The sequence below is a fragment of the Homarus americanus genome, unplaced genomic scaffold, assembly GCF_018991925.1.
Source record: "Homarus americanus isolate GMGI-L3 unplaced genomic scaffold, GMGI_Hamer_2.0 scaffold23578, whole genome shotgun sequence".
Lineage (NCBI taxonomy): Eukaryota > Metazoa > Arthropoda > Malacostraca > Decapoda > Nephropidae > Homarus > Homarus americanus.
In genome coordinates this window covers 5,405,389-5,422,304 of record NW_024733231.1, presented here as the reverse complement: position 1 = coordinate 5,422,304, position 16,916 = coordinate 5,405,389, and the positions used below count along the sequence as shown (strand labels likewise).

The window sequence follows — 16,916 nt, the reverse complement described above, 5'->3', positions numbered from 1 at the left end:
GACGCCTGTAGATAAGGTAGAAGGCTATTGCTTGTTATGCTGAGTGGGGGGACAGGGATTGGGATTGGAAGTACTTTGGTGGCAATTTGGGGGAGGGGAGAGGGGGGGGGTTAGGATCAAGGACAAAGAGGGAGGAAATTTGAAGGAAAGTAAGAGATTGACAGTGTCCGGGCTCAACCTGGTATGCTGAGGGTATAATGATTATATTTGATCTTACATCTTGCGTGATTAGGTTCTAGCTCTTAAGCCTTTTTCATTTAGTTAAAAATATGTCTAGTTTTCCAGTAAACATTGTTCCAAGGAAGGGGTGACGACCTCTAGCCAGGAAGTAAAATATATGACGATCAAGACAAAGATCCCATCCCCTACACCTCACCCCTTACTGAGGATAAAAAGATACTTTATCATATTTCTATTCTGAGACAAGGGCATTGGGAGAGTAGTAAGAGGGGCTTGTCTCACGATGAGTATAGGCAAAGCTTATCATAGTCTTTGGTATAGGGGAGGTAGGTCGTATGGTGCCTGGGTGACGGCGGTGACCAGTCAGTGTGAATTCGACCTTGGTGGACTGCAGACGTCGTTACTCCCCTCCCATCTCGACACTCGTCACTCTATACCTGGTGAGGCTTGTATATATATGTATTTTTCCGTGTATGAATAAATTCTTTCTCTCGACCTATTCATATGTGAAGAATAGTCCACTCTCTCTCACCCCCTCCCCTTCCTCCCTACTTCTCCCCAGGACTCGTTTCAACAAGATGGTTATTGAGTTAAGTTAATGTTTCCCTTACTCCCCCAACCCACTCACTTACTAACACCCACTCCCACTCATTCATTCACTCACTCCCAAATCCACTCGCCCTCACTCACCCCAACCCACCCAATCACTCACTAACCACTATACTCATCCTAACCCAACTCACTCACCCCCACTTACCCCGACCCACTCACTCACCCCACTCCCTCTCACCTTCCAGTTCTACTCCAACTTTACTTAACACGGACTACTACACAAGCTAAACCAATACGTCGAAAACCCCGAAAACTGACTTTAGTACGATGTTTAGCTGAGGACCACGACCACGTAACCATGTTAAAATTATACCACTGAATTTTGTATATATCCAGTGTGTGTGTGAACGATGTCGGCGAAGGAATTACCGGTAATAGATCTACGCCTGGCGAAGGGGACGACAAGGGGAGCGCTGGTAAAACAACTTCGGGAGGCGCTAACTGATGTGGGTTTTATTTATCTAGCTGGCGTTGACGGGTGCGATGAAGGTGAACTGCTGAGGCTAACACACTGGTTCTTCAGGTGGGTCTTCATGGTACACACACATACACACAGGCACACACAAACTAACACCAACACAAAGACATACATACATACATACATACATACACACACACACCAACACAAAGACATATATACACACACGCACACACAAACTTATGGCTCCGTTCACGGCGCCATAAGCTCGCTGAACAGGCTTTGTGTGAAATATAACAGAGTCTAGGACTGCATTTAGTATCCTGGTGGTCCAGAGGTAGCGTTCCCCGGTCACAGTCGTGGGCCGTGGTTTCGAATCCTGGCGGGTTGAGGTGTTGATTGTATATATATATATATATATATATATATATATATATATATATATATATATATATATATATATATATATATATATATATATATATATATACTGCATATTAGTACTTGTGATATGTTGTGTTAAGGTTAGGTTAGGTTAAGTACTCCAGCTTATTTCACCTTAATATTAACTTAACCAACCCTAATTTAACCTAACCTAAGGAACGATAACCTACCCTAATATATTTAACTTAACCTAAACTAAGTTAATCTAACCTACCTACCTCACCCTTGGCCCCTACCTCACCTTTGACCTCTACCTCACCCTTGGCCCCTACCTCACCCTTGGCCCCTACCTCACCCTTGGCCCCTACCTCACCTTTGACCTCTACAGCTTGCCGATAGAGACGAGGATGAAGATATCCAAGAAGAGCTTTAATCCAGCCTCTGACTATGAGTACAGAGGCTACTTCCCAGTTATCCAGGGAGAGGTGTCTCATAAAGAAGGTGAGTGGGGGGAGTGGGAGAAGAGGGGGTGAGCGGAGGTGAATGAGTGGGTTAGCGTTGAGTGAGGTTGGGGCTAGTGAGTGAGTGGGTTGGGTGACTTATCCTAACACTAACCTAACCTAACCTAACGCCAACCTAACTATAAACGCCTTGGGAATAAGGACGTTCAGGTGACGGGCAAGTCAAAAGGAATGATTGAAACTCGCCTGTCGACGCATTCAATATTTATTGATGTGGTCAAAACCTGCAGAGAACAACGCGTTCATTAGTACATAAGAACATAAGAACATAAGAAAGTGGGATACTGCAGGAGGCCGACTGGCCCATACAGGGCAGATCCCTTTCACACCCATCCCAGCACTTCCATGTGCCTATCCAACTTCGTCTTGAAGCTCCCTAGCGTCCCCGATCCTACTATAGCACTCGGTAGCCTATTCCACATATCCACAACTCTATTACCAAACCAGTGCTTGCCTATATCCTTTCTGAATCGGAATTTATCTAATTTAAAGCCATTTGTTCTAGTTATTTCGTTATTACTGAGCTTCAGAACATCTTCCATTTTACCCTTGTTAATCCCACTTACCCACTTGTACACCTCTATCATATCTCCCCTAACTCTACGCCTCTCTAATGAATGTAAGCCTAAGCTTTTCAGTCTTTCTTCATATGGAAGGTTTCTAATATTATGGATCATTTTTGTCATTCTTCTTTGTACTCTCTCCAAAGAATCTATGTCCATTCTATAATAAGGACACCAGAACTGAACCGCATAATCCATGTGTGGCCTCACTAATGCTAGGTAAAGTTTCAAGATAACGTCAGCAGTTCTGTTACTCACAGACCTAGATATGAACCCAAGAATCCTGTTTGCCTTGTTGCGAACGCTAATACATTGTAATACATCTGTATTGACCCGCACTTGTAAGTACAAACAGTGAAGACATGCCCCTCGGTACTGAAATATTGTTGACTAATTACGCCTACTCGTTTCTGCCTAACCTGGAGTAATAAGACAATGCAGAGTGAAGCGAAGCTAAGATTAATAGAGTTATGAACTTTGTGTTATGTCACTATGCTCAATAATCAATTATAATTAAGATAAATTGTGTGAGACTAACTAATTATGTATCAGATGGATCACCAGGTAATACTAATGAACGCGTTGTTCTCTGCAGGTTTTGACCACATCAATAAATATTGAATGCGTCGACAGGCGAGTTTCAATCATTCCTTTTGACTTGCCCGTCACCTGAACGTCCTTATTCCCAAGGCGTTTATACTGACCTAACGCTAACCTAACCTAATCTGGGCAGGGTTCGAGGTAGGTGCCAAGCTTGAGACCCAACTCAGCTCTCCTGATAAGTTGGAAGAGAAGATCTTCTACGAGGATAACCAGTGGCCTGTAGACCCCTCTGGCGATACCACCTTCACCGACTACTTCAGGGTGAGTTACTTTCTTTACTTAACTCGCTTTCTTATATACTTTTTATTCTTTTGTCTGTTTATTACAAGGTCAGGCGGTCTGTTATGTGGTGTAGATTGTTCCTAATACACGCATGGCGACCTGTGGTGTAGTGGTCAGCATCCTCGCCAAGCGACCGGACCCGGGGTTTGATCCCCGGGCAGGGTGAAACTATGGGCAAGTTCCTTTACGCCATTTGCCTCTGTCTACCCAACAGTAATTGGGGACCTGGATGTTAATTAATTTGCGGATCGTATTCCGGGGTAATGGTTAGCCAGTGCAGTTGGCGAGTTGTCCGGTCTTCTCGGACCAATCCTTGACATTGGGTCATGCAACTCGGGGAGTAGTTGTTGTGTTAGCGACAGCTTCTACACCTTAAACAAATTCACGCCTAGGTGTACTAGTTCTTTAATACAATCACCACCCACACACTCTCTCAGACGTGGATGGAAAACTACCACCAAAAGATGACCGAAGCGTCGCTGGAGTTACTTCGTCTCATATCGGAAGGTTTCGACGCCCCGACTGAGTTCTTCACCCCCCTCTTCACCCCTGACCACCTCTCCACCCTCCGACTCATCCACTACCCCCCTAGACCTCATCCACCAGAGAGCGCACGAGTAGGAGAAGTGGGTGAGTATTTACGGCATTATAACCATCGTCCTTAAGACTATAATACATTGACATTCTTAAACCATAGTTCTCAAAGGGTTATAACTTAAACAATCTTCCTCGGAGGACCAATGAAGTATAATAATAATAATGGTTGTAGTAGTAATGATAACAACAACACATCCCGGTACGACCACTAACATTCCTCACATCTCCCGGTACAGCCACTAACCCTCCCCACATCTCCCGGTACAGCCACTAACACTCCCCACATCTCCCGGTACAACCACTAACCCTCCCCACATCTCCCGGTACCAATAACACTCCCCACATCTCCCGGTACAACCACTAACACCTCACATCTCCCGGTACAACCACTAACCCTCCCACATCTCCCGGTACAACCACTAACCCTTCCCACATATAACCACTAACCCTCCCCACATCTCCCGGTACAACCACTAACCCTCCCACATCTCACATATCCACATCCCGGTACAACCACTAACCCTCCCACCATCGGTACAACTAACCCCCCACCGGTACAACCGGTACAACCACTACACCCCTCCCCACATATCCCGGTACAACCACTAACCCTCCCACATATCCAGGTACAGGTACAACCACTAACCCCCATCTCCCGGTACAACCACTAGCCCTTCCCACATACAACCACTAACCCTCCCACATATCCCGGTAACACTACCACAACCACTAATATCCCGGTACAACCACAACCACTACAACCACTAACCTCCCCATATCGGTACAACCACTAACCCTCCATCTCCAGTACAACCACTAACCCTCCTCCCCCATCTCCCATAACCCTCCCCATATCCAGTACAACCACTAACCTCCCACATCTCCCAACACTAACCCTCCCCACACATAACCCTCCCCACATATCCCGGTACAACCACTAACCCTTCCCACATATCCCGGTACAACCACTAACCCTTCCCACATATCCCGGTACAACCACTAACCCTCCCCACATATCCCGGTACAACCACTAACCCTTCCCACATATCCCGGTACAACCACTAACCCTTCCCACATATCCCGGTACAACCACTAACACTCCTCACATATCCCGGTACAACCACTAACACTCCTCACATCTCCCGGTACAGTAATCCAGACAGGAGAACATCGAGATTCCGTAATGCTCACTCTGCTGACCACTTTTAAGCAGTACCCAGGTCTGCAGGTGAGGTGGAAAGACGACTCCATTCTGGATGTGCCTCACCGCCCTGGCCTCCTTGTAGTAAACATAGGGATGGTTCTAGCTGCCATCAGTGGGGGTAAACTCAAGGCCACAAGTCACCGAGTTATTGATTGTTGTGGTGATCGGTTAGTGTGAAGGTTTTCATTGTTGGGTGTCTTAACCTAATCCTAGCCTAATCTAACCTAGCTTAAACTAATCTAATCTAAGGCAACATAATCTAACCTAACCTAGCCTAACCTATTCTAATATAAACTAGCCTAACATAATCTAACCTAACCAAACGCAGCCTAACCTAACCTACCCTAACATAATCTAAGCTAACCTAATCTAGCCTAACTTAACGTTACCTGACCTAACTTAGCCTTACCTAAGTTAACCTAATCTAAGCTAATTTTGAGTCTCTTAATTCTGATTTGATATGATTTTAACTTAATCCCCCAAACTGAGCCTACTGACAGGTGCGGTAAATCCTGAGATATAGTTAATTCAATACAAATACAATTAATACAATACAATATCATACAATACAAAATAATACAATACAATATAAAATAATACAAATACAATGCAATACAATGCAATACAAAACCACTTTAAGACGTAACGTATTATAACACATTAGTTCTCCCTCAACAGGTTTTCAGTGCCGTTCTTCCTGGAGCCGCGGTACCATGGCAACATCAACATCGTGTTACCTGGCGGGACACCAACCCTTACCACGGACCCAGAGGAGGAAGTGCCTTATGGGCCCTGGATCTTCAATAAAATAACTAGGTTCGCTGAGTACAAAGACTTGATCAAAAGGGTGGCTAAGGATGGTACCTCGATGTAGTTACTGGTTGTTTTGTTAATGTAGGATCGTATGGTTCACCTACCCTAACTTAACCTAACCTAACCTCCCCAGCTTATTTTAATTAATTTATCTCCCTAACTTAACCTAACATAACTTGATATAACCACATCACAGAGAGAAATCCGACTGTGAGAAGGATTTAGGAGTAATGATAAGTAGGAACCTTAAACCAAGTAAACAATGTGTATTTGCTCGAAACAAGGCTAATAAAGTACTTGGGTTCATACAAAGGCGTGTTAGTTACAAGACCAGCGAGGTCATCCTAAAACTATATCTTACTCTTGTGAGACCTCACTTGGATTACGCAGCTCAATTCTGGTCACCTTATTACAGAATGGATATAGAATCCTTGGAAAGAATTCAGAGGAGAATGACAAGACTAATCCCGGGCATTAGGAACCTTGAGTATAGAGACAGGTTAAAGCATCTTAATTTGCACTCCCTCGAGAGGCGTAGAGCGAGGGGCGACCTGATAGAGGTGTATAAGTGGAAGTCAGGGCTAAACACCCGTAGCAATGGTTTTAAATTAGACAAATTTAGATTTAGGCGCAAAATAGGTCAACATTGGTTTGGAAATAGAGTCGTGGATGAATGGAACAAGTTACCAAATATCATTATTAACTCGAATACGATGGATACCTTCAAACACAGGTAAGATGGTTATATGAGCAATAGGGGTTGGGTGTAAATGGGACTGCCCAATGTGGGCCAAGAGGCCCGCTACAGTTTCCTCTATTCTTATGTTCTTATCAAACCTAACATATGGTAAACTAACCTCCCCAAACATAAGGTAAACTAACCTCATCAAACTTAACCTAACCTAACCCCCCAGGCAGCAATAGAGTATTTAATCAGTAAGTTAAATCAGCTGGCATATATCTGTATTAGCCATATTTAATAACCAGTATATGGTCACCTGTCGAGTCATGCACAAATTAACGAAGATATTAAATTTCATCCTAAAACACATGACTATATTTAATAGTTCTGGGTCAGCGAACGAGTCAGTTAATGAGTTATATATACAGTGGCGCACAGAGTGTTGGCGTAGCATAAGAAATTTACTAATTATTAGCAGTATGAGGATATGTTAATACCTAGAAACCATTTTATTTTTTATTTTGTGACCTGATTTTGTTATATATTAAGTGATGTGTGTGTGTGTGTGTGTTTCGGCTTGTACAAAAATCTGATACAGTATAATCAATTCTTCCAATTAACGTGTAAACTAAATAAACATGTAATTTAAACTGGGTTAAAAATATAAAGTATATGTCAAACAATGTATCTATAAACCTTATGAAGATTCACAAAGGCACAAAAAGTATTCCTGGTACCTGAGATATACGTAACAACACACCTACCAAGTTAACTTTAGCTAAAACATCAACATTCACCCAAAAATACCCTCAGAATTACACCAAACTCTACCTTAACTAGATAATTTCACTTACTATAAATTAAAAGAATAATTTAATGCATATATTTTTAAATTTAAACTTGATTCGGGAAATAAATGTACGAACAGTGGAATTACAATGATGTTACTTACCTAATACGTTATAAGTGTCCACTGTATGATAATTTGACACTTGAAGATTGTTAATGGTATTGAGTCAATTATTAATCGTTCACAATAAGCCAGAAAAACTCAAATTATAGGGTAAACGCTGCAGGTTCCCGACATGACATCTGATATACAAAAATCTTAAAAAAAACTTATTTCTGTACCCGGTATATCCAGAAAGTTGCATATTAACATTTATTTATATTTTCACTAAATATTTTAAAAGTTATTCAGATATAGATGGATTAAATCTCTTATAATACATAAGTGTCTTGGTTATAAAAATAGTTCCCGCCAATGTACAGTACATAGTTCCCGCGGGATCAATTTAATTTCTTTTGGGATTTTTGTCTTATTTCACTTACACTAATTGTATCTTATTATCTAATCTACTAAATTTCTAATTACACTTAAAACATGCTTAAATTTTAAAGAAATAACATAAATTTAAAATATTATTATAATTACAGGTGAAGGAATAAGGAATAACCCATCTAGGAATTTGGTTTTATTGTCATTCTTTACAAACAAATATTATATAGAGCTTTATAGTATTTTATATATTTAAGGCTAATGAACATTTCCCTGTGATAATATCAGTTAACATTATGAAAATCTACGGTAATTTGTGTATTTCTTTAAGAAAGGGTTATTGAGCAATTCCTTGATAATATCTTTGGTTATATTTACATGAAATATAAACATTTATGGCAATTTATATATCTGTATTGTACTGGCATTTGGTTATATAGTTAAAAATCATTATTATTACATGACTATAAAACAAGTCAGCGAGCCTAGTGTTAAACTGCCCGAACGGTCAATAAGCTGAGAAGTAGTAAAATGGTTAATATCCAAAATAATTAATTAATTGATTACGGATGGCAGAGAAAGTGAAATCAGCATGAAATATTGGAGTTACCATTAATAAATAGCCATTTTCTCAAGCATTAGACATTTCTCTACGATTTCTGGTTTGACCTATAGATGGCGCCAGTGACTGGACCTTAAGAAAATTTAAGGGCGTTCACCTTGTAATATTCCTTAGTTGTACTCTAGTGTTGAAAATTGTAAAGTTGTATCGTAGTGTTAAAACAATTATAGTTTTAGAGTAGTTTTAAAATGTGTATATCGGATGACCACGCAAGTCTATGACCGTTTTTCTTCAAATCCGTGCATTTTCATGAGCGTCTTCAATTAACCAGTTTATCGCTTATTCGTGCTCGTTTAAAGAAAATAAATAAAAATTAAATTGCTTTGAAGTTTAAACCAAATTATTGTAATCATTTTGACAGCTAAATAAAAAAATATTCAGAAGTATTATTAGGTGAAGTTCAGTTTAGAACTAACACCTCTGTTATGACGTCACAGTTCCCGCCTTGGAGTGTTGAGGTCTGGTGCTGAAAGTGAGCTTGTCGAATTTGATCAATACAAACCATTTTACTATGCATTAATCATTCATATTTTACTCGTACATACAAAATAAACTATAATTCATTAAATAGCGTGAGAGTGGTGTCCAATAAATACAGTATAGCATCGGAGTTCAAACAGTGAGTGTTGTAGTGTTAAAATGTTTAGTTGCATTAGTGTTAAATGTTTATAGAAGTTTCAGTGTTAAATGTTTGTAGTAGTTTCAAAGTGTTAAATGTTTATTATTGTATGTGTTAAATGTTTATAGCTGTTTCAGTGTTAAATGTGTATAGTTGTACCCGTGTGTTAATTTGGTTGTACCATTGTGTTAAAAATATAATTATACCCTATTGTTAAAATGGTTAAAGCTATTTCCTAGTGGTAAATGTTTATAGTTGTATCTGTGCCTTGTCATTTTTTTTATCTTAGTGTTAAAAGTGTTTAGTTTTTACAGGTACATGAACAAGTCTCCGATTACACCTACAGTATACAGGCGTTTCCTACCGTTGTCAACGTCTCCAACCAAATCATTTATTTTCTACATTGTACTCTATGGCAAGTTATACACACTCAATTAGGAACCAAAATACTATTATGCTTCATTATAAGACTTATATTATACCTGGGTGAATATTTATTTATCATCATCATTATCTTTGAGTTTACCTTCGTTCAAGACCAAAGTCAAATTGAAGATCTCAGCGTCGGGATCCACTTTACTAAGACCTTGGTGGTCTCTGTTAACGTGGTTAACCAAGGTGTCGGAACTTAGGTCTGGTTTTGGATGGTGGCCCTCATCCACATCCACTTCCTCGGTGTCTTGATCCACATAGGCAGCGGGTTTGGCGGGTTGAGGGAAATGGATAGTGTTGAGTGAACGGCGAGATCGTAGGAGCTTCACACCTCCGCCTCCTCCAACGAGTCCCTGTTCATACCACTTAATGGTCAGCTTAAATCATCGAAGACTTCCTAAAGCTTTATGGCTAAAAAGAAGTATTTAACCGTTCTAAAACTAATTGTTTATAGTTGTCTAGTGTATGATTTAACTGTACATGCTTAAGATCATAGTTATTTAGGTATTATTTTAGTTTCGGTCCTTGGGAAATCTATGGCGGTTAGGTTAGGATGGTTAGGTTATGTTAGTTTGGATACCTAAATAAAGGCATGACCAAAACTGTGATTTTACCGTTATTTAATCACTCAATCACACACAAACAGCAATACTCCAGTCGATTAGTTTATGCAAGCAAAGCAAAGTTATATGCCTGAAAAGAGTTTAACGAGAATAAATTTAAGTCAGTCACGTTGATATTTCCACTTGGTCACCTCAATATGGGTGTTACATGGTAATGATGAGTAATTCACACACAATTCTACTGTAAAATATAATGATTGATATCTAAGTACAGTAGTTTGGTCAGGATTGCCGACAACGCCACAAGATGCTCGTTTCCAATACTAGGCAATGCTTTTTTTTTTCTAAGCCTTGATTCGCGAAGTACTTAATTTATGCATGATATTTCCGACACCAGCAGAAAATAGATACTGTATAGCGTTGAAATTCGTTGCCTTAATCTGCTCTCATTCACTCACTTATGAATAAATATCTTATCTGCCAAACCGTTCCTTTCCTTGCCCAGAACTTAGTTAAGCTGACGTAATAAAGGGTGCTTCAGAAAATCACATTACTTACACATTTATTTAATTAATGTTAGGTCGTCTGTAGTGGTGAAGTATACAGTATTAACCCTGACACACCAGCCAGGGAGAACAGCATTCTTCACAAATTGGATAAATAATAATAACATGAGCAACTACCAGCGTGTTGTGCTGACATTCATTCCTCCATGTTGGTGTTGGTAGCGAAATGTTTTTTATGGTTCATGGATAATTCCTGCCATTTAAATAGGTAAATAAAATATATATGTTGTATTTTTTTATTGAATAGCAAATATGTATATAAAAATTCTTCACAGTCAACAAAGATAAAGAGTATTTAGGCTTAACTATTCCCTCACACCTTTATATAACCATATCAACGAAATTGCTATAAAGGATGTAAAAATATTAGCGATCATTCTACCTCCCTTATTAATGTCGAATTATAGTACAATTAGGTATAAAAATACTTGAAAATGCGTTCCAAGGATAAGAGTTTAGTCCCTGGTGTGTACTGGGTAATGTTCGCTAAGACACCCATCAGCACTGACTTGTTGAGAGCAAAATTCTGTGAACGTGTTTTATGGAGTGTGACGAGCAGGGCAGTAGGACAAGCAGCAACTAGACGATACTGACCTCGTCCGTGGCCACGTGTTCTGTTGGCACCACCTCGTTGAGGGTAGGAAAATCTGAAGAGCTGACCTCGTTCAGGTTGGGGATGTGGGCAGGGAAATCTGAAGAGCTGACCTCGTTCTCAACTTGAGGTATCACCAGAAGTTCCTCGTCGTACACTGGTACTTTCTCCTCACCAACGCCTTCCTCCTCACCAACGCCTTCCTCTTCACCAACGCCTTCCTCCTCACCAACGGTTTCTTCCTCATCAGTGTCTTCCTTCACCTGTTAACAGACGTCATTATTAGACTGGACACAAGTTATCAAAACAAACATGTCTGACGTGAGATAGACACAGACAACAGACACAGACAACAGACACAGATTACATAAACAGAAAAAGAAGCAGAAACAGTAAATAGTTCTAGACAAAATCAGAGCAGAATTTTTTTTTCATAGATGTTACTAAGGTGCTGACGAGGATCTGTACACACACACACACACACACACCAGTGACCTACCTGCGGTGTCTCCTTATCTTCGTCATCAGGTACTTGGTCAGGTCGGATGTTGATAAACTGTCGACATGAAAACACAGGAATTAGACATTACCAGAGATGTTTAATGTATGTTAAATGTTTACTTAATGTTAACTATAACTGATCATTTAATATTGTAGAAGAGAATGTGTATTGAATCATTGATGAAGTCTTGTTTATTGTGTCAGATCAACATAAAAAGAAAAATGTGTGGGTGTAAGTCTATCATTGGTGAAGCTGTGAATGTTGAATGATAAACACTGAAGAGATGAATGTGGGTTTATCTCCATCAATGCTGAGGTTGTGAATGTTGGGTGAAAAATTAACACCGGGGTGATAAATGTGAACTTATCACCACCACCACTGAAATTTTACCTGGTGGTGATAGAAGGAGGTGAAGCCATCTCCACTTTTCTTGTTTGTGGTCGTGTTTACTTCGACTCTGGTCCCGTTCACTAGATGGACATCGTGTGTAGAGTTGTCGTAATTGTCGGGGAGGTCGTCTACCTTGGGGATACTCGGCGACTCCTGGGGGACGACATCATGGGTTAATACACACGACAAGTACGACAATTACATGTATGAGTTGTTTTGTTTACATTGTGGGTGGGAAAAAATGTTTGCTATATACACTTGGTGAGGATATATATATATTTTTTTATGGATGTAAGTCGTCTTCTTTTCATTTATCTTTCGCCCTCGCTTACTTATTTTCTCTGTCTTCCCTTTGTAATCTTCCCTCCCCCCTCTTATCTTACTCTTTCGTCTCATTTCCCCTCCCTCTCTCTCTCTCTCTCCTACTTACCGGTAGCCAGCTCGGGTAACCGGGGAGCTTTGATGAATCGAAATCAAAGCCAGGGAATCCGAACATACCACTACCAGAACCACCATTGTTGTCGTAGTCGTAGTAGTCGAAGGAGTCGTCTTTGCGTTCGATATCAAACGTCGAGTAACCGGGGAACTTTGATGAATCGAAGTCAAAGCCAGGGAATCCGAACATACCACTACCAGAACCACCATTGTTGTCGTAGTTGTAGTCGTGGTAGTCGAAGTAGTCGTCTTTGGGTTCGTTATCAGACATATCGAAGTGAACCCGGGTACCGAAACTGGCGCATCGGTTGGTATTGGGGTTCGAACTATGACCCAGAAGTAAGTGGATCAGGTATAAGTCCTTTTCCATTTGGCAGAGGTCAGCTGTAAGGAGATGGAAGCACTTATAAACACCTTATTAACATCAACACGTTAATTACCAAACAAGTTAACGATATCAACACGTTAACTGTTATCTATTCCATAAAAATCGACTATTTTAATAAGTTCAACTGTTTAACAAGTATCAAGTTAATAATAGCAACGAGTTGATGATATTAACCTCCACAAGTTAACAATACCTTCAAATTAACAATATCAGTAAGTTAACACTATCAAAAGGTTAACAATATAAATGTTAAAAATATATCATCAACGTTATATTTTACGTGATATTTTAGACAGACTCGTCACTGAACAGTATAAGGATTCACTTAGCTGCCGACATTTGCTCACAAAACCAACGCTCACAAGGCAAATACTTACAATGTTAATGAAAAGGAAGACAAATGTTAGGTTAGGTTTGTCTTGTGAGTATATGTCTTGTGAGCATGTCTTGTGAGCATGTCTTGTGAGCATATGTCTTGTGAGCATGTCTTGTGAGCATGTCTTGTGAGCATGTCTTGTGAGCATATGTCTTGTGAGCATATGTCTTGTGAGCATATGTCTTGTGATTAAATGTTATGGAACTGATACACTTAACTACCTAGTTCAAGAATCATCACACATACTCACTCAAAACACTGGACTCATCACTAGTGACCTTATCCTCAGCACTATCGATGGAGGCCAAGCTAGTGTTGTCGTCTCTGTTAGGTTATAAGAACGTTAGGTTAGGTTAGGTTTTGGTTAGGTTAGGTTTTGGTTAGGTTAGGTTAGGTTAGGTTAGGTTAGGTTAGGTTTTGGTTAGGTTAGGTTAGGTTAGGTTAGGTTAGGTTAGGTTTTGGTTAGGTTAGGTTAGGTTAGGTTTCTATATTCCAAGACTTCACAACCTTTTCTCTATGTTAGCTCTGATAGTCTTCTGTATTAATAGTTTCTCTAACATGACACTGTGATCTATAGCAGGACGAACATCCGGTCACTCTAGATAGATACAGTCCCCTTCACTAGTGCGTTTACAGGGGCTTGTTATATAAACATTTCACAAATCATAATATTTGATATATTGTTTTAATATTGCTTTAATTTAATTTTATGTTATGTTTACTATTGATGGTTTCCTTCCGTCGAATGTAAACAAACACAGCGATGCCACACTGCACAAACCCTGACGAGCCCTGTAAACGCACTAGTGAAGGGGACTGTACAGTACGGTTTTTCATGTGACAGTAATGCCCTTTGAGCCAGGTTTAATATGTGGTAATTGGTAGAAGAATTGATGTACCAAAATCCATTATATTTTATCTACAATTCCCTCTTTAACTCAAACCACAAGTTCTATTTGAGTTGCGGTCACATTACAACACACTTTAACACGTAACACTGAACTAACCAACACAGCTATAATATAAACAAGATCTTGGCTATATAACACGTAAATCTCGACTATATAACACGTATCATCATCACCATCTCCAATGTAAACAAAATCCTCACCTGTCTACCTCCACGCCAGTTTCATCTTGGTCACCACCAGTCCCGGGCAGTGTGTCGCTCCTGTGGGTGTTGATAAACCAAGTGTGTCGTGGTGTCTTGGCTGATGAAACATTCTCCTCACGATCAACTACTTTCACCGTCATGGGCTGGCCTGAAGGTGTTAATAAGGTGTTAATTTATAATCCTTATGATATCCTTCGTGGTAGTGTAGGATATGGATGTATGGTGATAGGATACAGTGTGAAGGGAAACGTTTTTTTAGGTGAAGTGTATGTATGAGTGTATGTGGCAAGCTGTGTGTGTGTATGGCAAAGTGTGTATGTGTGTATGTATCTGTGGATATGTTTTTGTGAGTGTTTTTTTTGGGGGGGGGGTTGTGTGTGTGTTTTTTGGTGAATATGTTTGTGTTTCTGTGTGTGTGTGTGTGTGTGTGTGTGTGTGTACGTGTATGTATTAACGTACTTGTCATGTATAGACGAAAACGTATACATATGCGTATTTCTATAGACATGTATAAGAATATATCAACATATCTGTATAACCTGAAGATAAAAAGACATACAAACATACGACGCCACAGACAGAAATAATAGGTTACGTTAGATTTAGGTTAGGTTACGTTAGATTAGGTTAGGTTAGGTTAGATTAGGTTAGGTTAGGTTAGGTAATATTTGCGTGCGTTTTCGAAATACTTTTTAACCTCGATTTACGCACTTGGGTTAACCGTTTATGTTAAATTAGATGTTAGTTAAGTTAAATGTGGATTAAGTGAGGGCAAGATTACATTACATTAGATCAGATTAAGTTAGAATAAATTACGTTGATTAACCACAGGATAAATAACTTAATTAAACCGAGCATTCTAAAACAACGCAAAGTAACATACCTTTACACCCCCATTATAAACCAGAGTTAGGCTGAGTTACCCATTATTTGCGCAGATGTTTCAAGTAATCGCGCCGAATTCCGAAAAGGCTCTTAATATCATCACTATAGCTCGATGTATTAAGCTGGTTCAATCTCGCCCTTCTATCACGCTCGTAGGTCGGGATATGTGAGGTTTATATCAGAACGGAAACCATGACACCGGTTACCAAGATTACTTCCACCACCTAACTTGTGTGTGTGTGTGCGCGCGTAAATATATAACAAATTCTTAGTACAAAAGCCGGAAATACTCAATCATGTTATAAGTACATAATCCAGTAACAAAGTACAAAATTATGTAACTGTAATCGAATTTAAACTTGGAAATTCGTTAACCAATACTATACAATTTTATGTCTATAGTCACTCAAGAGAGATAAACCCAAACATTATAAACCACTAATAAAAACTAAACCACGAATGGATCTTGGTTTATATCTAAGTTAATTCTCAAAAAGTACTTACTAATTTGTTTTATATCAAAGTAAATTCTCAAGAAATACTTACTAGGAGCAGCATTGACCACGACCATTAACGCCAGAGAGTAGTACACCAGGAGCTTCATCTTGTACACCCGACCACCAACAAGCACAACAAGATTATGGGAAAAAATTTAAGTTTCTCGGGTATTTATTATGCTAGGCAAGATTCCAGATGTCACCAGAAGCAAGAATTATTGGGCTATTGAAATGGTCTGTTTTACCTTAATTAAATACATGAATGGGTCATAAATAGCAGGATATGTATTTTTGTAGCTATTATGATATGAAATAGCTAATAGGTAACTGTAAATAGGTAATTAAATAGTATAATAGGAGTGATGTTAAAATGTTATACGAGTGACGTCAGATCCGTCCAGCAAATGGTAAGCTCAGAATCTATGACGTAGCGGAGAAAGTCATGAAAGCTTGGATAGATAGATAGATGGATAGATAGATAGATAGATGGATAGATAGATAGATAGATAGATAGATAGATAGATAGATAGATAGATAGATAGATAGATAGTGGTGGAATACAAACGATAACTAATAAACAGGATATCTTTTTAACCACATGTAAGTTGTTTTCCCAGAATTTAGCGTCACGTGCTAGCTTGGACGTATATGTCATAGAAACACACATACATACATACAAACATGATATGCACATTCATACCTACATACACACACATAAATAAACACAAATACAGTCACACTCCAACATACAGACATGATACACACACACACACACACACCAGACCTAACCATTTAAC

At 39.4% G+C, this 16,916-nt stretch overlaps 2 protein-coding genes across 3 annotated transcripts; one reads left to right on the top strand and one right to left on the bottom strand.

Annotated features, from left to right (window-relative positions):
* Nucleotides 1-501: 501 nt before the first annotated feature.
* Nucleotides 502-6,347, top strand: LOC121869419 (1-aminocyclopropane-1-carboxylate oxidase-like). Its single transcript, XM_042370759.1, has 7 exons — nt 502-620; nt 1,129-1,315; nt 1,983-2,095; nt 3,412-3,542; nt 4,001-4,193; nt 5,312-5,531; nt 6,043-6,347. Exons 2-7 carry the CDS (start codon nt 1,143-1,145, stop codon nt 6,236-6,238), a joined length of 1,026 nt encoding a protein of 341 aa, XP_042226693.1. The 5' UTR covers nt 502-620; nt 1,129-1,142; the 3' UTR covers nt 6,239-6,347.
* Nucleotides 6,348-8,321: 1,974 nt separating this feature from the next.
* Nucleotides 8,322-16,284, bottom strand: LOC121869616. 2 transcript variants are annotated; one of them, XM_042371099.1, is made up of 9 exons: nt 16,169-16,284; nt 14,735-14,885; nt 13,874-13,947; nt 12,855-13,243; nt 12,425-12,577; nt 12,032-12,088; nt 11,750-11,795; nt 11,535-11,713; nt 8,322-10,164 (listed from the first exon to the last, which is right to left on the bottom strand). In XM_042371099.1, the coding sequence occupies exons 1-9, from the start codon at nt 16,224-16,226 to the stop codon at nt 9,874-9,876; spliced, it is 1,398 nt and encodes a 465-aa protein (XP_042227033.1). In that variant the 5' UTR covers nt 16,227-16,284; the 3' UTR covers nt 8,322-9,873. The 2 variants fall into 2 exon arrangements, with proteins under 2 accessions (XP_042227033.1, XP_042227031.1); XM_042371097.1 differs by having other exon boundaries at nt 11,535-11,795.
* Nucleotides 16,285-16,916: the final 632 nt, after the last annotated feature.